Here is a 25,272-nt window from a genome sequence, read left to right as displayed (position 1 = left end):
ATCAATTAAAATACCGCACAACACTCATCAGCATGTCTTATCTTATTAACATTAAAATGTATGTAAATTGCGAGGTTAAAGGTCTAATGTTTCTCAATTGTATTGACAAGCAGATCGCCGCAAACCAACCGAATAGCGCCATCTGTGTTGGCACAGTGTGGAAATAGTTCCGACCACTTTTCCCATAGTTCCACGCGCGGTATGTGTCAGATCGGTTGGTTTGCGGCGATCTGCGTGTCAAGGGTAAAAAGCAGCTATTCGAACCAACCAATTAACTAACTACGCATGACTGGCACGCGTTGTTAGAGCTGTGCAAAAACACGTTTTCTCTGCTTCAAATACTTAGTAAGTGACTAATTTTATTCCAATACGTTTTGTAAATACTTCTTAGTTACTGCTGTTTATACATTTTGTTTTCTCGGTAAAAATCTACCGTATTTTAGTTGATTTTGTTTTTCACTTTTAGTTTGCTCGTCGTGGGGCCTTTCCAAGATGGCGGCCCCCACGGCGAGTACACGTGTTAACCATTTTGCAGGGCTAACATGTAAGCATGGTCTGAAATGTGAATCAATTGATGCATATGTTAAAAGTATTTCTGTTATTCTCAAACCTGTGAATATTATTGCCGCTTCCCGAGTGAGCGGAAGTGTTATTGTTTTTCTTGACTCTGTGAACGCTGTGGAAACTTTTTGTACAGCTGGCCTGTCAGTGGGAGACTGCTTTACCCATGTGCAACCCCTTGTTAAACCTGCCACTAAAATAATTCTCTCAGGTGTACCCCCATATATACTAAATCACATTATTCAAACTGAACTGTCAAAGTATGGCCGCGTTGTTAGCAATTTGCGCTTAATTCCACTCGGGTGCAAACAACCCGAGCTGAAACACGTCAAATCCTTTCGCCGTCAAGTTTATATGTTGTGCGACTATAATGAACTTGACGGTGTCATTAATGTCACCCATGAAGAGCGGCAATATCGTATCTACTTGTCAACTGATGATATTGTTTGTTCTCACATTATGAGAAACTGCCCAGTAAGTCAACAGCAAACTTCAATCGACCCAGTTCGCGATCATTCTCTTCCAAATAGTAAAACCCGCCAGACCCTGAATCAATACCTGTTGATCAGTCTACTATTGCTAGTCTTGATAAAACTGATGAAGCAAACGACATCAATGAAAATGGTGATAATGATAACAATAGTCAAACGATGGAAGTTGACGACACGCCCGAAAATGTAGAGTATAACAAAAGTCACGGAAACAATACTATAAATGATAAAGGTGACGATAACGTAATAGGTGTCAATGTGTTACTATACTACAAATCCTGCTAATCATAATGCGTCGCAACATAAACAAATATTTATCGCAAAGTTTTATTTTTATTTTTCCAGTTTGGTTTTACAAAAAAGTGAGACATTTCGTTATCGTCACAAAATAAACCGGAAGTTAAATTGGACAGATTAAAATACACGAGAATTTCATGCAACATGTTTTGCCTGACAGAATCTCGTAAGCATATGAATATACTTGTATATTGAAATGTAATATTTCGGAGGATGCCATCATGGGAACATTGTACACCACTGTATTTGAGATGAAAGCATAATGCAGGCTAACAAGTGGTATTACAGGGATATATATTATAAACGAAATTGTTTGCAGGATTACAATCTGAATACCATTAATTAATAATTGATACAGTACACCGAATCCGTCCTATAATATACAGCGTATCCCGACGATAAACGGTTTGGGGTCACAGAGTATTGTTTTTTATGGATAATGTCGCCGGATATTTACTTGCGTTATCCTGTCGATTGTAAATCATGTGTAAATTTGTGAGAAATCCGTGAGATTTTGTTTAGACGTGGAATCTGCAATACAGTCTGGTTAAGTTTGACCACTTAAGATTGTGTGTTAATTATACATCGCACTATTTATGCAGATTCACGCCTCCGTTCAATCCCGATTCAGTGATAATTAGAAAAAATAGCCCGAAATAAATCAGCGTGTAAACTGTCATGCCACACTCCATGGAATGTAGGATATATATTCATATATATATTCATATATATTAGTTTAATTTTGATGTAAAATTTTATTGTAAATTTTATTTTGAGCTTCTCGTCAGTCGTACATATAGATACATCTTAACGTAGAGCGATTTATTTTCCTTTATGTTTACTAGATGTTGTGTCAATAATACCAATTAATCATGCACATAAAATGGACAGAATATATAGATAAAATGCTGGTCGTTAAAGAGGCTGTACGTGAATGTCAAGCAGCTGGTGAAAACAAGAATCAGTTATTATGGAAGAGATTCCCTGCATCAAATAAAGATCCAGTTATCTACAGAGAATGTAGATTTTTGGACGACATTATATATATATATATATATTGGGCAATTGGTTAATACAAATATTGGGTGTATAGCTGGAATGGTAATACAAGAGCACGATGTCACGCAGCTTCACCGCGAGTGGCGCCCTAGCGTATCCAGTATCATCGAGCATTGCAAATTCAAAGTCTGACAAGCGAGACTGTATGTACGGCACGAGCCATTGATTCGGATTTAAAGACTGACTGTAGTATTTTTTATTCTAGAAACACAATATTTCAATAATTGTAATGACGTGGCAACACAATTTGTGTTCATATAATACTATGCGAATATAAACAATTGATTGCTAAGGTTATTTATTTCAAAATAAGACCGTTATGTAGTAATGTTCGTGATTATAAACGTTGTGCGATTTTGAGACGCAATCTCTGGCTAAATCGCCGATTTCTTTTTTTGCTTTCCAACGTGAACAAAAGACCGTGACATCGACACATTTACATAAATTACACGAAAAAACACTGCTTTTACGGAAAAAAACAAATACAGTATTTTAATGTTTTGTACTAAAATACGTTAAAACTAATAATAACATTTCAAATCTCAGCTATCAAAGACAGACCGACTGCCAAGGTTTGTTCAAATTTCAAATTGTTCGATTTCTGCCATGGGTAAAAATAAACCAGCATTACGCTGTACTCGAACATTTATGATTGCATACGTTTCAGGATTTGTCGGCCTTTCTATGTTTTTGACCAGATAGATGCTTCTAAAATTCGTAAACACGAATGACTACAACGTATTTATTTGAATCTTCATATCATTAAAAGTTTTGTCAAAATTGAATTTTTACGCGAGTTAAATTAACTTAAAAAAATTGACATTCCCGCGCTTTTAGAAGGTTTTCCCTATGTTAACAACAATCTGTCATTACAGTGACTAGTGTGGTTTGAATCCACACTCGGTCGATATGGTACTTCGCCTCGTAGACTCATAATATCGAGAGTGTTAGCTTAGAAAATAAGTACTGAAAGTATTACCGAACAAGCAAACCTTCAGCGTTAACGCGTTAACTGAATATTGATTCGCTGTCCATCGTTTATTTTCGTGTAATCCCGAATTGTATTTGTTTCAGCACAGTGTGAATGTTGTTGTTAAAATCAACATGGTGACGGACATACCCTTGCGGCTATGCCTCGCATTGAAGTTAAACAAATTGTGTAATGTTAATTAAATAATTTCTTTTGACGCTCAATCCGAATTGCAATGAAAAAACCAGCCAGCCAACCAACCAACCAACCAATCAATCAGGTGTTCTATTCAATATGGTAATGCGCGAGTACGTTCTCTCGTGTAAATTTTGAACGAGTAACTAAATACTAACGAAAATCCAAACGTATGTACAACTTCAGACCCACAGAAATAATAATCTGATTCGTTACGCTTTAAATCTGATCGCTCGTTGTATCAAAACATAAATACATTTTATTATGCATTCGGCAGCACTGACCTTAATGTGGAAATTAATTACACGGTGACGTATGTTCTTTCGACAAATATTAATCAGTTTGCTTGGTTGTGTACCTTTTTTATTAACTTCTGGTAGAAAGTAATTATGCATACAACAGGATACAAGGTTGCTGCTGAAATGATATATACACTATTAACATCTGGTCAATTTGATTATTCACAAATATAATTAACAATAAATATGCAAATCTCGAATCTTTATTAATTTATTGAATTTCACTTTTTATTATTGAGTGCACTCTCCCTATAGCTTTGTTAGTGTGTGATTGGTTATCTAACATTGGTTGGTAAGTCGCGTTTAAAATTCGGTGGTCGTCGCGCTGCGCCGCGTCTAAGAATTAAATGTATTGCAACCAATGGATTTTACACGCGTTGTGTATGTCGCTATGAGTCCCATATCGAGCAGGACGTCTTGTTTGTCTTGACAGAGCGACAATTTACTATATCTCAATGTGTAAGTGATATAGGCGACAACCCGTCCTGGAGCGTGTAAAAACCACGAAATAAATGAACTCCAGAAAATAGTAATCATGTCATCAAACATTACTCCAAATATAAACACGCCCTTAAACACATTAATGAAACGAAACGAGGCGATGCACTAGTATAATCTCATTGGCTGTTGCTCACAGTGTTCCGCGAATCGGTGCGCTTTATTTTATCGCCTTTATTAATTTACGTTTTTTATCACACTAAATTTTTCACCATGTTTTCATTCAGTTGTCTGCAACATGAAGTTAAGTTTATTATTGGTAGTTTACACATGCGTAATTGCCTGTGCAAATGCACGCGGTTTAAGGGTAAGTATAATTAAATACATACTCATTTCCGTTGTTGTATATATATTCCCCCTGATTGTCTTGGGCCATTTAAACGAAAATTTAGTTTCGACAGAAGCTTAAATTGAATGCACGTTACCAAGACACTATATATTGGGAACATTTCAATACCTAAGTGAAAAAACATTAGATAGTGCAAAAACACAAGTGTATGTAGTATAATAACAATTTTACTTTCTCTATACATTTTACGTCCTGATTACACATGCCTTTTCAAATTCACGTTGTATATCACATCTATTGCCTTCCTCAGTGTAAACTTAACGCCGTACTTTTCTTTTTCTCGACACACCAGCAAGTTGAAATAATAAGCGCCACTGCTGGTGAGTATTTTTGTTCATTGTTTCAACGTATTAACACGATATTCCTGATTATTCAAAACTACACGGTGTGTTACAAATATCGATAGTGTGAAGTGATAGCCTGGGTAAGATATTATCCAAATCAATATCAATATATTTGGAGAGCTTTGATTAATAGTGATATGAATTATATCCTAATCTGCATTCGTGGGTTGATATATTATAGCTCGGGCTCATTTTTTTACAAACTCGTATTTTCTCTTGGTTGCAACATGGAGGTATGTACCTCAATGGTTGCATACTTTGAAGCCTATTTATCTCCCTTGAATCTCTTTTTACCTCCACGATTTGACCCTATTTAGTGAAATGTTTGTAAAATAGTTTGAAATACTATTATAATAACAATAGTTTATAAAGTATATCAGGCATCATATAGATTGTAGTGACGACTGTGTTGTTGAAAGTCATTTCATATATTTGAAATATTATTCTAGAATTGAGATGTTCCGATGGATCATTGGTTAACTGCTCAGTGGATCCATGTGATGTGACGTCATGCGAACTTCCTTATGCTGGATGTGAAGCTGATTACTGCGGTGGTTGTAACGCTATATACTATGATGCTGACGGCAATGTATTGGATTGTTCGGGTAATTATACCATAACTGATTATATCATTGAGTACCACCTTATTTATTGACTATGTAGTTTTCTTTCGTTTTTGTGTGCCGTTTTATCAATGGTTGTCAATCAATTGTTTTGTGTTCTTGGACTTGTAGATTTCCCTATAAGACTTTTGTTTGAGGATTTATGGTTGGATATGTTATTGCAACATTGGAACACAGAAATGTTTCAGCAGACTTACCTTTGTTTACTGGTTTAATGTTGTTCATTAATCCACAGCTCAATTTATGCATTCGGGTTAATCGCAAGCTAGATCGACGTGGTAATCATTAAAGTGTATGTTTTGTAATACGTCAAAAATAGTTAATAATACAACTATGAGTCAATATCATTGATGTTTTACCTCATTATAATACGACTTGGATATAATAAACCGTACTGAAGAATTTTCCAGTATATGTTCACTCTTTTTATATCGTAAAATATTACGATTTCAATAGTCCTACATTCAAAGTTACACTTTTTACCAAGGAGATTGTAACAAACTTAAATATAAAGATGCAATCATGATTCGAGGCTTCAGGCTGGGAATTGCCCGCGTCATGTTGTCAAACTGTTTTTATCCCGGCTAAGCTTGATTACTTAGAACGACAAAAGTGTCGTCTGCGTATAGACATATTTTAATAACAAATCAAATATTTCATTAAGCTTTTTACAAACTATTGACATGTATTTGAAAATCTAAACGATACACCCTGTGATCTTGATATCAAAACATGAGTGGGAATGTGGCACAACAAATAACTGTGTATATCCATCTTTCAGAACTTTATTTGGAATTGCTCCTTAATTTGTTTGATGTGTTTGCCTTGTTCAGCATGTTCGTAGTTTAGCAAAGTTAGTTATTATTATTATTGTTAGTTATTATCTTTCTATACCGTAATTACGCTAGATATCCACCACTTCATTTATAAAAATAAGTCCCATAACACTCACACGTCAGCTGTTTGTATAAACCTTATAGCTTTTATTTTGAAGCTTTGGTTTTCTTAAAGATTTGTTTTGTTTTATAATCACGGAAGCTTTGAATTTCTTACTTTAATACACGTACTCTGTTTATTTTTATACTTCCTCTTCACAGTTGGGCTAAAGAGTTTTAAACGCATTCATCAAATATTCCTACTTCTGATGCTATTGTCGTTCCGTACTTTATTTTTAGATCACCTTGGCGAATGTCCAAGAATTGGTAATGATGACCAAATATGTGTCCCGTGCATAAGAGACAGAAACTGCGGTACCTCTGAAAAATGTTGTGATGATTGTTGCAAGGTTGCTGTAACAAGTAAGAATTTGATATCGATGTATATTGTAGTACTCATACAATGAAATTTCAATATGCTTTAGTCGATATAATAACAACAAAGTTCACCCCAGAAACAGTGGACATACAATGTCAATGACATCATAACTTATTTTCTACCTCGGTTTCGCCTTGGTTAACAATAGGAGTAACGTTTGTATATTGCTAACCCCATTTTATGTAGAGCCGTATGGGTGTCTTATGAGTGATGGTTCATTCTGGCCAGATGGTGCTTATCGTATAATAAACTGTGTCCTATGGTATGTACGAGTACAATGCAATATATAATGTCACGGTTCATTCAATATTCACGTTTATTGTAATATAAAGTAAACACGACAGTGAATTCTGTTTTATTTGTGTATGTGTTATTATTTTGAATATATAATTTACTTTCTTTACTCAGTCAGTGTCAAGGCACGGCGTTTAGGTGCATTGTACAGATATGCGGTGAGTTCCTTTAAAAAGTTTCCACCACAAAATCCTTTAAATTTAATACTTTAGTTCATCGTTTATCAATCATTACTATGTTCATAAAAGATGTCTCGTATTTCAGAAATTTGTGAACGTAAAATTGCAAAGTAATTTAATTATCATGGTACCAGCACTCAATACACGGAGTTTGATTGTTCATGTACAGTAACCAAGACACAATATTATAAATTCTTACATAACCTACCTCACACGATGAAATGTAATTTAGAATAGACTTCTACACATCACTGTCTTAAACTAATCCATTTTTAGTTAAGCAAATTAATAATTTATTAACAGCATGTGCAATCAAATCATACAGATTTTTTTTAGAAATTTTATTAAGTATTATGATTTTCCTCACGATCAATCTAGCTCCAATGATCTTGAAGTCAGTACTTCTTCATGGATATAGTATCAGTCAATTTTACAACATTGTTATTGTTGTCTAAACAAGCGTGTTTTATGTATTATGTCAAATTGGCTTGCGATAAAGAAATGAAATTATATTATAAAGTTTTCCTTTCATAGATGTGCATCCATGTCCCGGTGGTGTTCATTTGACCTCACATAGTTATACAGTGTTTTGTGGTACCACTCCTCAAACGGGATCCATTATTATAGAAGACTGTCCATCCGGGTATTCCTGTCTCGGAGATACCAACTATAAATATTCTCTGTGCTGTCCTGATGGTAAAATATTTTTAATATAATTCAGTTTCCACAATTGTATGGACAGTATAAATTTACTTTCAATTATGAATATTAATATATTATATTTGTTGTACCGACAGATACTACTTTGGGCTGCTATGTGAATAATGCTTATATACCAAATGGTGATTACTATATTAACGACGAGTGTTATGCATGGTGAGTTAAAATGCGTAAGAAACTATTTAAAATGAAAATGAACTTTTGGAAGCATATCTTTATTAGCTTTCCATATAAATTAATTACATTTTAGGGATTCAAGACCTTAAACAGCTTTCATTATTATGTTTATATTGATATTATGCGTTCCTATTCAAAATATATTCACACCAGTTTTTATTTAGTTTAGATTGACCCCATAGAGAAAGCGTTCTTCTGAACGTTCACCGGCTTTAATGAGTATAGTGGGGATGAGTCACACAGAAACTGAAAGTCAAATATAAACTGACAGCTCTCAAATCCCCGTGCTCGTACATTTATTTAGGGGTCTAAATTGTTGGTTGGTAACATATATTTGCTCCACTTAGATTCAAACTTGTTTTTGTTCGATCGTTGATGTCATTTAATTGCTTCCAATACTGCATACATCACACAGATGAGCAAGATGTCATATGTCATACATAGTTTAAGGTTTGTTCTCCTGCGGGCGTCTTGACATCCGGGCATTTCTGCTATGTCACTTTACTTCGTATTGTCGTTATCACGTTATCTTGTTGCACACGTTTGTCATAATCCAGATGTCATTATAATGTTGACTTTGTTTTTTTTCAGTCAATGTGTAAACGGTAGGATTACACGTGAGGACACACCGTTATGTGGTAAGTGTATATCCATTAACCTCTGCATATGAAATGTGAAAAGGATTTGTTAACGCATAATATAACTTGTTTGTTGACGCTAGTGACGTCATGGACTAGTAGGATCCACAAATCGAGGGCGAGTGGATAATACACCCCATGAGTCCCATTTTCATAAAGACACACATCACATTATGATCTATGCTACTTGGGAATGGCGTCTAACAGTGTCAGTGACTGTCAATTCTCGTAACGCTCTTTCTCTCTGGTGTTCTTTTCAAATACGCATAAATTGATGATGTGTTACATTTAATATTCGATAATGGTATAAACGTCATAAAATTGAATGAATGCACAGTGTGCACGTGATCATGCGATAGACATTTTCTTATCGCATTGCGGTGTCAGATGAATTGTAATAAAGTTGTAGATAAACAGTTTTATTTTGAACTAGTCGGTTTTAAATTTTAGACTTCATTTTTGAATATATTATCTGTAGATAAAATGTGTCCCAGTGGAGTACAACCTTATAAAGACGACCAAAACATGAATGCATTGTGCTCCGTTGCAATTGGTGTTGATAGTATATTAACTCGGACCTGCCCACGTGGTTTCTACTGTAACATGATAACGAGTTCGCACGGTGTGTGCTGCCCGCTGAAACGTAAGTATTTACATATTTTATTTTCATTTTCCATTGCGAAATCAGACTTTAAGGCGTCACAGTTCCTGTCCTGTCCCATGCTACGTATGCAAAGCGCGTATATTACATTTTGTCACAATTACATTTTTGAAACGCTATACAACGATTGCAACGTTTCAATGTCTACTGTGCTAAGTAGCGACAAATTTAATTGTTACGAACTGCTACTTTTAACAAATAAATAAAAAAGTCTCTAATTTATTCCTCATTTATATTATGGGTTAATTAACATATACACATCTTCGCAAGTGTTTTCAAATGTTATTGCTTTTTCTCCGCCAACTAGGTTGTTAAACGTAACTCATTTACAGAAAAAAAAAACATCTTTTCTGGGTGTTCAAGACCGTAATTTTATATACATTCATTTGCTCTATTTACCAGTTGACGTGTGTTATTATAACGGCGTTGCGTACCCAGTTGGTGGAACCGTGATATGGGGCTGCGCCCTCTGGTAGGTTTCACATATTTGTTATTATTGTTCAGTTAACGACATGCTGCCCATTACTGCCCATGCGCTAGTATACTGCCTATACGTGCTAATGACATGAACAAGTAGTATTTATAATCGTGCAATATCACTACACTAACGTTTTTGATTGTGTCCCCAGTCAATGCCGGGATGGTGGATTTGTATGTTTGTATCCCCCTGGTCTTATCTGTGGTAAGTTCCGGCAATATTTAGTACTTCAAGTTCAACAACAAATGTTAACGTAATAAATATGGCAATATATATATATATATAAGTTTTGGTCGACGAAGCAAATTAACCAACAACAAACAATATTATGAAATGATTGCAAGTATATATACTGCTTGTAGATACAGTTGTATGACCTATTACAAATTACTCTGTTGTTTCCTGTCTTTTTAATACCAGCGCACTTTTTTATAGATCCATCAGAACCCATCTGCCCCAATGGCGATGATTACTATACAATTACGGGAACAGATGTTAATTTCTGTACACTTCCACTGGATGCACCATTGGGTCTTACACAAGGGGATTGCCCGGCTGATTATTTTTGCCATCCTTTAGACCTCGGATACAGTATATGCTGTCCAGCAATTTGTAAGTCTTCTCTTTCACTACAAATCGTCTTCAGTGGTGATTGTTATTGCAATTCTCTTTTCAACTATTGTTCACCGACACGATGCCAATGGACTGGATAAAAATGACCACGCAAAACATTTATGCGAAACCGTAACTCTGGGCGCATGCCACCATACTGGATAATTGGTGACATCAAGCGTTGATAGTATGTGTATTTATATATATCTGTAGCTGGAGATTGCGTTGTTAATGGAGTTCTGATTCCGAATGGCGGAGTGATTCTGATGCCAGACTGTGTGTTATGGTGGGTATTACAGATTTAATAATAATGTCGGCTAAAACACAGTGTATTTTCGTAGCATCTTCTTTGGTGTTCTCTATTCAATCTCATATTTAGTGAACGTGAAGTAATAATTAGCAAACCCCATCTTAAAACCTGTTGACGAAACTATGATTGGTAGCACATGGATCGGCGATCACATTCTCACTAGTAAATGTTTTGTTCGTATTCTCAGTAAATGTATAGACGGCGCCATGGCATGCATAGAGGAATTACCATGTGGTAAGTAACAACATCACTAAAAACAACAGTTATTGTACCTACAATTATCAATTAAGTATAGTATATAAAACGTATATTTGTTTTTGTTTTTTTCTTTCTAGATGAAATATGTCCGAACGGAGGTGATCCATATGTAGAAGATGGTGTTGGAACAGTGTTCTGTTCAGGAGCTCTTCTGACATCAGAATACTATGCAACGAGAATAAAGCATTGTCCAAGAGGATATGAATGCACTGCGCTAGATTCGAGTGGTCTATCGGTGTGCTGTCCTATCAGTGAGTACCGTACACTAATTAGTTTTAACCGACTGCTATAAAGTACACTCTGACAACACCGTACATTTAATTTCACGCGATTCCCGTTTGTCCTGTTTATAGGAGATCCGATTGGATGCCCCTGTCCTCGCATTCCAATAGATAGCTTTCCAGTATGCCTATCCAACTGTGACAATTGTATGAACCATCCGCCATACGACATTTGTTGCATTGATGAGAAAGCGTGTCCAGGAGGCTGTGTTGGATTCATTAATACTGTTGGTGGGTTATGTTCACGTTATTTTTTACTATGGTAACATGCAGTATATGCGACATACAAGTGCAAATGTGTTCAATCTGTAGCACCTGTGTTTGATTCAACAAATGACCGGAAGTGTTCATCCATGTATAATATATTACAATATGTACTACATGTGCGCTCATTATTGTGGTTTTCTATTGTTTTTATAGGTTACTGTAGATATGATTGTGAATACTTTATGCCAGGAGATACTATAACAGTACCACTATGCACAGAATGGTATATACTTTAGAAATACCTTGTATATAAATCGATTGGCAATTCATTTATATTTACGTAGGTAATTTGTGTTGTCTAATGTACATTGTTTATTTCTTGCAGTCAATGCACAAACGCCGAATGGGACCCCTGTACCACAGACCCATCTTGCAGTAAGAAACATTCTGTTATGGCTTACGTCACAATAATGTTATTTTCGTGTCCATTGCATGCGCAAACGGTAATTTACATAAACAGTACTGGCGCATCTTCACCGGGAAATGTATAACGTAACTATTCTCTCGTTTGATTTTTTTGTTATAGCTTGTGTTACTCCACAAACGGACGATGTGGGTAATGTAGTCACGTGTTTGACAGATGCAGATTGCTTGCATGTATATGGCTTCATATGCATTGATAGGATATGCTGTAACGGTGGTAGGATTTAAGTTAAACATTATAATATGAACGTTGATTTCACTTGATCGTCTGATGTTGAAACTCACCAGCAATTTCTGTGAATATCGTTAGGTGCTACATTTATGATACAAACATTAGTCCAACAGTAGTATTAAAATGTTTACTTTGAATTAATTATAATTTACCCCGCCATGTAATCCGTGTTATGTACTTGCTTTACTTTCTATGTCAACAGCTACGAGTTTATATTTTTCTTTGTGCCAGTTTGTTGTACTTCTCGACAATACCAAAAAACCCAGTATTTTGTGACATCAGTTTGACAGGAAATCGTTATACTGTTTTAGATCAGATCGTAGTAATATTTGACTACTATTGTATAATACACTGTTTTTTTTACCAACAGACTGGGTTCCTTGCGAGAAGCCCTTGTTAGCTGAAACTGGATACCCGTACAATTGCGCATTTACAGAATGTCCGACTGGATATTCCTGTGTGCTTAATTTTGAATATGGTGCATGTTGTCCAGGTAGGGTCATGTTCGTAAAAAATGTATTATGGCCATATATACTGAACTAACATATTTTTGTGCAAATTGTACGATTCGATCTCTCGCAATATGTTCACAATGTCATTAACAGAGGTATTGCAGAAATAGTAATAGCTCGGTATCTAATTGTACAGATAAATACCCATGCTGTCTTGAACCTGAATCTGGACCGTGTGAAGCATATTTGCCACGATGGTATCACGATTGCCGGGATAACAAGTGCAAAGAATTTATTTACGGTGGATGTCAGGGGAATGATAACAATTTTCATACTAGAGCAGATTGCGAAAAAAAATGCGGAGGTAAGCAATGTGCAAATGGAATTTACAGTATCCCAGTTTATAAATACGGATTCCTAACAAAATGATAGAATTCATTTCAGTAATAATTAATTACAGATATATGATAATATTTTAAAATTATAGGTGACTGCTGTTTACCTGTTGATCCTGGTACGTGTAAAGGTTCCATTTCCAGATGGTACTTCGACTGTGAAATAAATGAGTGTATAGAGTTCATATACGGAGGATGTGAAGGAAACAACAATAACTTTGAGACTGAAGAAGCGTGTAGACGACATTGCGGTGAGCAACATGTCATCTGTGTACTCGTAATGGCATAGATATTACAAGAATATTAACACACATCCTTGCATGTGATTAGTATCACGTGAATATCATTATTATATCTTTTTCCAAAAAAAGATGGACCATGCCCGTGTCCTGAAGGATTTCTGGGGCAAATGTGTTGGTTGAATTGTGACGTTTGTGATGAACATGCATCAACGACGCCAAACTATATTTGTTGCGACGACGGTAGCTGCCCGGCACCAGCATGTCTTGGAGGAGTATACACGCCAGGTAATTGAAATTATAGTATAGATACAACAGCTTAGAGAATATCAGCTGACCTTTGCTTTTCTGTGCTTAGTCGAAACCTGTCCTTTTATTGGCTTTAGTCACGTCTTATATGCCTGGATCTGGATGGCTTAAGTTTATGTCCCAGAACTAAATTGACTATAATACCATAGAAATAGAAATCGAGGTACAGGTACCGATCAGCCCGTTGTAGTAATTATAATTGCCTAAAATGGCAAATTTATATGCGAATTGATCGAGAAAATGCCCGCGAATAACATACTACGCGTACGCAATATGTGTAATATATGAAATCTACTACACACTCAAGAGAATATCACCATACAACGTAATATAATGGATATACCATATCCACGGAATTGCAACGCCGTGCTCGGGGATAATTTATCACAATGTATGCTATTATCCCCTCCAGAGAACCCGTATGTTCGCCTCCAAAATTATTCCCTCACACAACCTGTACATGAGGGTGTATGGCTGTTTCTGACCTAATCAAACATCTCGATTGCCAGAATCTTTGGACCACATTTCCCACCACCACAGTACAATATTTTGCCCATGTATATTTATTTTTTATTTATTTCTAATTTTGGCTCAAATGGACTTAAAAATATTTGAAAATTTAAAGAAATTGCGAATGGTGACACATGTTGACCCTTGCGCTTCAAAGAGATGATAATTATAGACACTCACAATTTTTTTTAATTTTCACAGAAGGATTTTGTGAGTTGGACTGCGAGTATTACTCGCCAGGAGATGTAGTAAACGAAGATTGTGAAACATGGTAAGAGATTGGTTTTTCTGATTATCTTCGGTTAAAGCGCGGCAGTCGTAGCGCAGCTCATGTGCGATATTTGTGTTGATAAATATTTATTTTCCCACAATCCAATGCGCTCTTCTAATGGAAATCATGAGTACGAGGTTTAACCTGAGCGCGACTTGCCTCCTTTGATACATTCCAATCACCTAAAAATACCTAATTAATTCTTGGTAACGTCTCAGTTTGTACTCGTTGATCTGCCAAGTTGCCATCTTTGTTTATATGAGACCCATATGTCTCGTGCATGCCTGGCGTGACGACTACCGCCCTTTAAGTTCCATTAGACTTATTAGATTTAACTAATACGAAACTTACAATCGTAGACTAGATTTAAATATTCTTGAACAAAACATTTGTATACTTTTTTATCAGCGTTTGTAGAGAAGGGGATTGGATTTGTCGACCTGGCCTGGCATGCGGTGAGTACATGTTACTTTTAAAATGTCGTGCATACAGACATTTCAATTTCAAAATTAATACAATAGTAAGTTCGAATTGCTCGACTGTAATTGTTTTTTGTGTGTTGCAATGTGTGACAATGATTGTTTTCACAGGTGGACCATGTCCTTGTCCAATCGATTTTGTACCGGAAGTGTGCTGGGTATCGTGCGATGAGTGTATTGCAAATCCTGATCAGGATTACCTTTGCTGTTCGGACATTGAAAACTGCCCGCCTCCTTCATGCCTGGGTGGACATTATATTGAAGGTATTTCAGCGTTTAAATTTGGAAATGCTTCGGGTATAATTAAGAAATATATATCACATCATATTTGTGTGTTAACAATATACACTGTACTAGTATTATGATATTTACATGCCCGGTGCTATGACGTTTGTAATATGTGGTGATTTGATTGAATGCTGCACGACAGTATTCGACAAACTCCATTATAAAACTCTTTACATCCGTTCTTAGGTTACTGTGAAAAGAACTGTACTTACTACAATCCATTTGAAACGTATGTCGAAAACTGTGAAATATGGTAAGCAGCAAAAACGTCTACTCCACACATGTATTCCCCGCAGTGAGTGTAAAGTAACAATATTGTAATTGCTTCCCCGATAATCACTGTGTGATGTTTTACAATAGGTGCAAAAATAATTCGTATATAAAAACATGTGTTCGAACTCAACAGTTATTAGCTCCGACATTACCAACAATTGGCACTGTAATCTCATGCAGAATCAGTGGAAAACAAAACCCAACAATCAGCTTGGGTGAAAATAACGTTCTGGTAAACCTGTCCGTGCAGTATAGTTATTTAATAGTTATATAGTTTTAATATAGTATAATATAGTAATAATATTAATAATATAGTATAATATTATAATATAGTATTTTTTTTATAGTATAGTTTTAATAGTTATTTAGGACTACGATTACCAAATATATCATACTTATCAGTCCGAGCAGCGTTTATTTATTTATAAACTACTGTCCGTGCAGTAATTGGTTCTCTCCTAGTGAATGACACCAGTGACCCGACAAAGGGGCGGGGGTACTTTGTATAACATCACACGAAACAAATTTCAACATTTTTGCACTGCTGTAAACATCGGACACTGCTTATCGGAAAAAAACAACAATAATAATATTATTACTTTACACTCACTGTAACTACCATTTATGACAATCTGATTAAAATCTGATGTAGTGTACGGGCTTTAATTATTTTGGCTATAAACTTGTTTTAATTTTATTTTTATTACTTTTGTTATTAATGCCTTTTTATTTTATTATTTTACTTTGATTTTTTGTTTAATTCCGCCCTACATACATCTGATCCAACGCCTATGTAAGTCCCGTTCAAATCTCGCGTAAGTAACAGCCAATCACAGCCCCCTTTTATACAGGCTGTCGGTTGCTTACTTTTCAGTGTAGAGATACTCTACGGGCAATCTTTCTGTACATTATATTTTGCCCACTTGAATAAACCATTAATAGAAAATTGCTAGTATATTTTTATTTACAAAAGAAATTCTACAGCATTTTACAATTTTTGTCATTACATTGAACATTTTTTTCACTTCCAACAAATGTGTACACTTCCTGGCACGGATCTAGAAGCCGTACCTACACACGATTTGGTGACGTCACAAAATACATGACCTTCAATCGGGGTCATTTCCTCGGTATATACGAATTGGTATATAGAAATTACAATAAAGATACTTAAGACATTGCACATAAGGTAAAACAAATCATGTGACAATATAATGATAATAACGGTAATAAATCCTAGCTTTAACAGTTGAACACAACGACCATATAGTCAGTCGGGTGACGCCGAGGGTCACGCACTTGTTGCAAAATGGCCGTATGGTTGAAACTGGGTCATGGCGTGACGGGCGAGGAAGACATCATTAAACACTCTCAAAATCACAATAAAACGGGAAAGTGGTTGCATATTACGGCGTAGTCAACATGGGAAATAAAAAAACGCTCAATACAAACGACACGGATTCGAATCACACTAGATACACTCACCAGAACCGAAGCAATCAGAAACGAGCAATCGTTTTGGCTTTTCCGTTCAACTCACCGGAACACTGGAGTAGTTAGAAAAATGAACACCACTTAACGACCAACGTCGTGGCGTGGTACACAAGCGTGCCATCAAAATAAAACAAAATTAGCTTGAAAGAGACAGTGGGTTCCCGCTCAGAGCTACCGTAAAAGCGTAAATCAAATAAACTGAAATCTCTCAAACCGTAAACAAGCAAGCAAAGAACGTCGCGAAAAAATAATAAACCTCACAAAACTCCACCATGCAAAACTGAATGAATAAATAATAAAATAACTTACGTCTTAACCTGGACGACGAGCAATTTGTTCAACAGTTTCCAGTCACAAGAGATAAACAAGACCCAAGTCAAGGTAAGTTTTGTTAAAGCGTCGATGGCGTTCCCTATATCACGAAAACAATTCAGGCAACAGACGAATATCTTCTGTGGTGTGGTGGAATTTATACTGTGTGTGCGGAATTGTTGATTGGGGGTTCGAAGCCAGCAGTTAACATTTTGTTAGAAAGTTTCACAATTAAATAAAATATCCAATGATACCAGTATATTTATTTCATTATTTTAACAACTTGCGATGGTGGAAGTTGGTCAAACACGAGTTCTTACACCTAAATAAGTATCAAATATTTATCCACTCATTTATTCTCTCAATTTAACAACCTTGTAGAGGTGGAAATTAAATAACAGGTATTTACTCACAAGTATAATGGTCAATATTTGTCCATACATTCATTTTGTCAATTTAAGAACTTGTAATTGTTGGAATTAATCAAATGAGAGTTGTTTACACCAAAATAAGTCTAAAATATTTGTCCACACATTTATTGTCACAATGTAACAACTTGTTAATAGTGGAAATTACTTAAACGCGACTTGTTTAATCAGTTGACATCAATGCAACTTACCCGCAGACAGTGCACAACAGAGTATCATTATTGAACAATTATGAACAGGAACGTGTCTTGGCATTAGGTTTAGGGTCGGGTCGGGTCGGGTCAGGTATGGGCAACGGAATTATTAACAGAAACGTGTCTTGGCATTAGGGTTAGGGTCGGGTCAGGTATGGGCAACGGAATTATTAACAGGAACGTGTCTTGGCATTAGGTTTAGGGTCGGGTCGGGTCAGGTATGGGCAACGGAATTATTAACAGAAACGTGTCTTGGCATTAGGGTTAGGGTCGGGTCAGGTATGGGCAACGGAATTATTAACAGGAACGTGTCTTGGCATTACGGTCGGGTCAGGTATGGGCAACGCAAATGGCAAACACCCAATTGGCAAAATGTACACTAACGGGTTATGCCATGTATATAGTTTACACAAGTAAAACACAAAATTGCCATTTTTTTTGGACAATTGTAACTCAATAATAGAAATATGTTGTATTTCTATATATACACACACTATATAGTCTATATAATGCAAACACAACCAGTCAATCCATCGTGGTCTTGTGGATCAGATCCCTACATAGTGATCAGGAGGACCCGGCTTCAATTCCCTTGCCTGCCCATCTTTTTCTCGCAAACAATAAAGCTCGTGGTACAGTGGACAAGACAGTGCGGTGGGAACTCAAAGATCGCAAGTTCGAATCACGGATTGGACACTCCTACAAAAGACATGAAAGACGTTAAAAACAACGGATTCAAAAACAGTAGTCAGAACACAAGAATACTAACTCACATGGAAGCCAGTCGAAGTCGACGAAGAATGAACACAGTTGACAGCTGTAGGTCACGTGCATCAACAGACACGAGGAGCATGGCTGCTCTCCAAATGGGTCCCTTCTTTTGTATTGACCCCCGAATGATTACTGATCCCCCTTTCTAACTCTTCCCCCCCAAAATAATATATCGCCCCTTTCAAAATGTATTTACCCACAAATTAATAAATATTCATGAGCACAGAAACTGCCACGTCATGAATAAATTAGCATAATTAAAAAAATTGCATAAAGTGTAGGTACGTCTTCTGGAGTCCTGCCCACTTCCTGATACATCTTCGCCAGCCAAGGTTCGTTTATTCAGTCATCGCTTCAATTTTACATCAAACGCAGAGTATAATTATCTAGAATGGAAGCTAAAAAAACTAAGCAAATCATAATGATTAGAACACTGTAAATAGCTATATAAACAATGCAACCTGATTTTACCGTCCCACGACATCGACGCAGAAAACTGGAGCAAAAAAATATTTCCTGATCAATTGCGATGTGTCCAGTCCAAATCAGCCGTGTTTTTCTCGGTCGCTAACGTCGGTATAATCCGCCATTTTATTCGAGTGTGTTTGCTACCTGACTCTGCCCGGTGACGTCATCACGTGCGCTATAGAAGGAGATCTGTGATTCGTTGACTAAAATCGTCGATAGTTGGTCTCTTGGAAATATCGTTACATAGGCATCGGGTCAGATGTATGTAGGGCGGAATTTTAAAAAAAATACAAAATCAAAGTAAAATAATAAAATAAAAAGGCATTAATAACAAAAATAAAATTAAAATAAGTTTATAGCCAAAATAATTAATTAAAGCCCGTACACTACATCGGATTTTAATCAGATTGCATTTATGACTACGCAAGTGGTCGTTTCGCTCCGTTAAGGTGTTACCGATATACACATATATCCACACGAACATTGACGCGACATTACCCGGGGGCATTTGTGTAGTAATTTCGAATATGCTCTCAGTATTGTGCCCGTATTACCATTAGATTGGCCATCAGTGTTCATAGATTAGAAATTTGCCTGATCAAAATTACATCAACGATAGCAGATAACAATTTGTACCTTGTTGTATGTATTGCACGTATTCTTGAAACAGTTAATATAAACTGCGTTTGTTTAAATCTATTTAGCGAATGTAGAAACGGCAAGTGGTACTGCAAACCGGACCCTGATTGTGGTAAGTTAAATTTTCAAGAAGTGCTACTGAGACTAAAACATTATTGGATGTCACTATGTAAAAATGTTTCCATAATATTAATTTGTATAGAGAAGCGTAGGTAAACGGGTAAGGTGCAGTACAGTTGATATAAAATTTAATTTAAATGCACCGTGGTGTGTACTACATATTCTATGGCTCACTAATAATTACTGCGTGGGTGTTTGTAATATTATAGTTCAACCACCTTGCCCTATGGGAATTCCTTTAATTGGTGCTGATGGTAGTCCCGTTGGTTGTGATTCTCTTGATAAGCAGTGTCCATTTGGCTACCATTGTTACACCCATCCAACTGACTTGACATCAGTGTGCTGTCCAAATACAGATGAGTGCACACTACTCATTTAGTTCATGAATATTCGCGAATCATTAACATTTCAGGAATAATATATGCCTGGAATATACTTGTAGAATGTGTGGATGGTACATGGACTGTCTGGTTCGATAGAGATAACCCAGGAGGTACTGGGGACTGGGAAACTACATCCCTTGCCATCGAGTTGTATGGTGATAACATGTGTACCAATCCATCGGCGATACAAGTGCAGACCCTTGACGGTATTCCTGCAGAAGATACTGATGAAATATTCTTGCATTATTCACCGGACATTGGCTTTGTGTGTCGGATGGCAGATCAGCCAGATAACACTTGCCTTGACTATCGAGTGCGATACTGCTGTCCAGGTAACACATTTATTATATTGTGTATTGCAGGAAAACCGGTATACATTCACATGTTATGTTTTCTGAGTCACAAATTAATTAATATTTCTTTTAAAATAGTTGTGTCACCGTGTTCCGCGGGATTTCCGATAATTGTTGAGATGTTGTCCCGTGGTTAAAAACATTGATTCCTCGTTGTGGCATGTCCGATAACGTTGTGTAATATGCAGTATTATATGTGTAATTTTGGTTCAAACAGCTAATCCCCCATGTGATGGTGAATGGTCACAATGGTTCGACGAAGACAGTCCAGAAGAAGGGATTGGCGATTTAGAAACGCTAGCAACACTATGTGAAAAGACGTGCGAACGACCCAGCGCAATTCAAGCCCAGACTATTGATGGCATACCAGCTGAATTAACAGGCGATGTGTTACTCAGCAATGATATCATTAATGGATTTGCTTGTTTGAATGAAGAACAGGACGATGAGAAATGTGAAGATTATAAAGTCAGATTCTGTTGTCCTGGTAAATCAATATTCAAATATTCACAACAAATAATATATTATGTTTTTACGTTATTTTCGTTGAATATTTGAATTTGAGTATTACTTTGAATTGAATACTTATTATAAGCGAAAAACTGTCTCGTCTCATTAACCATGTTTTTCATTTATGTAATATCACTACACAGAACAGCCAGATTGTGACAAGTGGACAAAATGGTTCAACACCGATAAACCATGTGAAGGTTTAGATGCAGATCGTGAAATCACCGCCGTAATCCAAGATGAATATCCAAATGAAATGTGTAAAAATCCGTTATTCATCCAAGTTGTTGTCGCCGCCACTGAACAACCTTCATCAAGCACCGGGCAGGTATTCCTACATCACGATGTCGATCCTGGATTTGTTTGTCTTGACAAAGATCAGCCAGCTGGTGATCAATGTCATGATTACAAAGTTCGATACTGTTGTGACGGTACGTATTTTTATACATTAAATATGTTAACTATTACGTACGAACTTGTCATTTCACAGACAAAGTTGTGATTGCTGCATTCGCACCTGAGCGTTTCCATGAGGTGTAAAATTATTTCCTGAGAGCTCTGAACGTCACAATGCTTCCTTCCAGAACAACCTGATAAACCCGGACAATGCCCAATGGTACCTTCTATCGACGATGTCCGTCCAAAGGGTTACTGCTACTATGAATGCCAAGATGATACCGATTGCCAGGGGAAGAAAAAATGCTGTGCTTCTGGAATATGTGGCACCATTTGTATGGATCCTTTGTTCCCATGTTTCCATGAGGGCGTTATTTTCCAGGAAGGCGATGGCAGAAAAGAAGACTGCAATACCTGGTAGGTTATTAGTGAATGTAGTGGACATTTCGTTACGTAATACTAAAGATGAACTAGATACATTTATTATTAATTTTTATTCAAAAAGCTATATTGCATTATGCTAACACCTTGGTTCAAAGTCGCTTATTTTCAAACATATATTATATATTCTTGTTTAATTTTGTTGCATTGCTTGATGGATTCAGTTATAGTGTGGACGTTGAACCCAATATTTACATGACAATCGTTTGGGACATTTCAATTCATAACGCATCTGTAAATTGGAAAACGTACATGCAACCAGTAAGCATGTAAGCGAAAGCAACTTCAAAAGAGCGGGTGAAGCCAGAAGGAGTAAACAAACTGTATTAGTATTACAAAAATATTTAGTGACACTGGCAGAAATGAGCGAGTGTCAAACAGCTCTACAAGTTATGATACACCCTGTCTGGGGCTTATTATTTTTAATCTCTGTCCCAATATTTGTACTTAATATGGCAGTTTATTCAATTAAACTATTTTCAAATGTTCGGTTCCTGTCATTACTATAATAACATGTTATTGAACTGCGAAAAAGATCAATATTTGGTTGTATGGCAATTTCCCACATTTTACCCCATGTAAAACAATTTTCCAAATAAAACAAAGCCAGCAATGCTCTGATGTCATGTAGTCGAATAGCCTAACCCTGAGTACAGTCCTGTAGGTTGGTCTTCTTCCGCTGATCATTCGGCCCCCACAGTATTGAGAAGTCGCATAGACCGAGGATTCGACACCCGCCTACAAATATATGGCGGAGAACCGTTCTGCCGTTTTCATGACGGTAACCAGCTAAAACCTCTTTCGACCAATCTAGCGATCACAAATACCTTTTTTGTGGCCGAAAAATGAACCTACTGTACTGGAGCATTGACAAAATATAGTTTTACGCAACGAAACAACGTTTTGTTGTTAAATACGTCAAGAACAAGATGGCGGCGTGTATTTTCGGTTGACATTGGAAAATGTCGATTTGATCGACCGTAGTAGGTCTCTTACGTAATTTCCCTTCCTGTTAAGGTATTTAGAATAGTTGGACGTATCGACCTTCTCATTTTTTAACTGCAAAGCTGAATGCCTCTTTAATCGCCCGAACATTTCTTCACAATAGTGTCGAATTCCCAGTCTATTCGACTTCTCAGGAATGTGGGGGCCGAATGATCAGTGGAAGAAGGCCAACCTACAGGACTGTACTCAGGGCTATCGAATAGCCGTGACTGTCGGCACCGGTCGTATTATAAGTTTCACAATCCGTAACCGGAACCTAAATCTCGCTGCTATGTGTATCCAGCATTTGGTGTCACGTCTCTCAATTTTCTATTCTTAGCTGCATTACATATATATTGTTGAGTTCAAACAATTGAGTAATTTACAGTAATGTGGCAGTTGTGCCGGCCGACACTGTGTTTTGCAACTGCAATACTGCATGATTTCTTATTAACCAGGTTTTGAGTCATATTGTTGCATCATCACTATTATAGCTTTTTAATACATACTGTAAAGTATGTCTTTTTCGCGACCATGTCTTTTTTGCGAATTTAGAACTCATTCGCTAATTCAAGATGTCGCTAATGACTTTATTATAAATTCAAAATGGCCGCCAGACAAAGAAATCAACAATGACAAAAGAGATTCGCTAAATCAACATTTTACCACATTTTGCTAAAATTGCATGCCGCTTTTTCGACATGTTTTACAGTACGTTTAACAACCAAGTACTTATAAACGTTAAAACGCTACATTTCTCAGGTTGGATCACGAGGGCGCTGACAGATTGTCATTTCAATGTTTCGATATGTTATGAGAAATGCATTCTGGATGATAATAGGACCCTTTTCTTCATATGCAATAATGTCAAGGAAATTAAGAAAGAAATGAAGAAATAATAATTTTGCAAAAAGTTCTTGAGCGATTGCTATAATTATAACATTCTTAGCTTGATTGAAAATGTCAAATCGTGGTCAACACAAAATAATGAATGCTACCTGGTCTTATTTCGTTACCATAACGTATCCACCAGATTCGTCTTCGTGCTTAATGATCCGTTTCAACCTTATGTCAAATTAACGTTTCTGAAGTGCCAATCCAAGCAGTCAACAGTCTGTGTGTATGATTCTATAGTGGCCAGTTGAACCATCATAATAACACATGTAAGCCAACCACTTAAATTACATCAGTCTAATGACAATTATTATATCCTTTGACAGTTACTGTACGAGCGATGGAACTTGGGCGTGCACAAAGATTCTGTGTGGGGATACAGGTACGTTTTATTTAACAACTTATATTGTTAAGTTCTAGATATTCGGACCAAAGCAAACGACAAAATTGACCGAGTCACAATCTTCTACATTTAATACAACTACGTATCTCAGAAAGCAGATGGGAATTTTGAATTGCCTTAAGTTAAACTTGGAAACTACTGTAAAACAATTCATGCGAAGCAAGTTTGGAAATCTCGTTTTATTCATGAAATATACCATGTATATGGATGTTATTGACAATAAAGGTAATTATTACATCCATAAAATATTATAAAATTAAAATAATTCATTTCATTTTCTTTACAGTTATCGAGGCAGTCGAGCTGGAGGCTACCGCTGAAAGACTGACAATAGGCTGAGATAACACTTCATTGAATTCATCTATTTAAGTCTTCCTTTAATCGGCAAACCCCCTCTTCGCAAATAAACTATACGATCAATAACTATGGCTGGTTACGACAGCTAATTAATATTCAATAATTGTTCCTTCGAATTTATTCAAATAAACTCGGCCTGTAAATAATGTTGTTGTTGCTGTTGTTGTTTTCGCACTTTTCGGACGACAACAATATGACCACCATTGAAGTAAAGTTAAAACATGCCCATTGGCAGACTATTCAACACACAACAGGGTAAATTAACAATTACTGTATACAACAAAAAGGTGATACGAAAACATTGAGCACGTGTTATTCTGGGTAATAATTGCCTTGTTAAGAAGACACTTGCATCAATCAGACAAGTGATATTGATGTT

The 25,272-nt window shown here is 36.4% G+C and overlaps 1 protein-coding gene across 1 annotated transcript; it reads left to right on the top strand.

Annotated features, from left to right (window-relative positions):
* The first annotated feature begins 134 nt into the window (after positions 1-134).
* LOC144349467 (uncharacterized) lies at positions 135-25,039 on the top strand. The gene is made up of 36 exons (XM_085502358.1): positions 135-345; positions 4,598-4,677; positions 5,012-5,039; positions 5,513-5,668; positions 6,862-6,984; positions 7,187-7,262; positions 7,409-7,452; positions 8,008-8,169; positions 8,271-8,349; positions 8,962-9,008; positions 9,487-9,651; positions 10,072-10,141; positions 10,299-10,351; positions 10,583-10,759; positions 10,973-11,045; positions 11,257-11,303; positions 11,405-11,578; positions 11,681-11,839; positions 12,029-12,098; positions 12,201-12,250; positions 12,402-12,515; positions 12,901-13,023; positions 13,179-13,346; positions 13,470-13,628; positions 13,749-13,904; positions 14,637-14,706; positions 15,115-15,161; positions 15,297-15,449; positions 15,660-15,726; positions 20,118-20,164; positions 20,585-20,887; positions 21,126-21,395; positions 21,562-21,849; positions 22,003-22,231; positions 24,460-24,515; positions 24,823-25,039. The coding sequence occupies exons 2-36, from the start codon at positions 4,609-4,611 to the stop codon at positions 24,873-24,875; spliced, it is 4,125 nt and encodes a 1,374-aa protein (XP_085358484.1). The 5' UTR covers positions 135-345; positions 4,598-4,608; the 3' UTR covers positions 24,876-25,039.
* The last annotated feature ends 233 nt before the right edge of the window (positions 25,040-25,272 follow it).

The sequence above is a fragment of the Saccoglossus kowalevskii genome, chromosome 8 (genome assembly GCF_978046115.1).
Source record: "Saccoglossus kowalevskii chromosome 8, keSacKowa6.1, whole genome shotgun sequence".
Lineage (NCBI taxonomy): Eukaryota > Metazoa > Hemichordata > Enteropneusta > Harrimaniidae > Saccoglossus > Saccoglossus kowalevskii.
The sequence above is the reverse complement of the archived record's forward strand: the minus strand, read 5'-3'. Positions and strand labels throughout refer to the sequence as shown.

Coding starts and splice junctions, on each gene's coding strand:
- LOC144349467 (XM_085502358.1), top strand. CDS start 4,609: ATGAAGTTAAGTTTATTATTGGTAGTTTACACATGCGTAATTGCCTGT. Junction 6,985..7,186: donor TTGCAAGGTTGCTGTAACAA/GTAAGAATTTGA, acceptor CATTTTATGTAG/AGCCGTATGGGTGTCTTATG. Junction 12,516..12,900: donor TAGGATATGCTGTAACGGTG/GTAGGATTTAAG, acceptor TTTTACCAACAG/ACTGGGTTCCTTGCGAGAAG.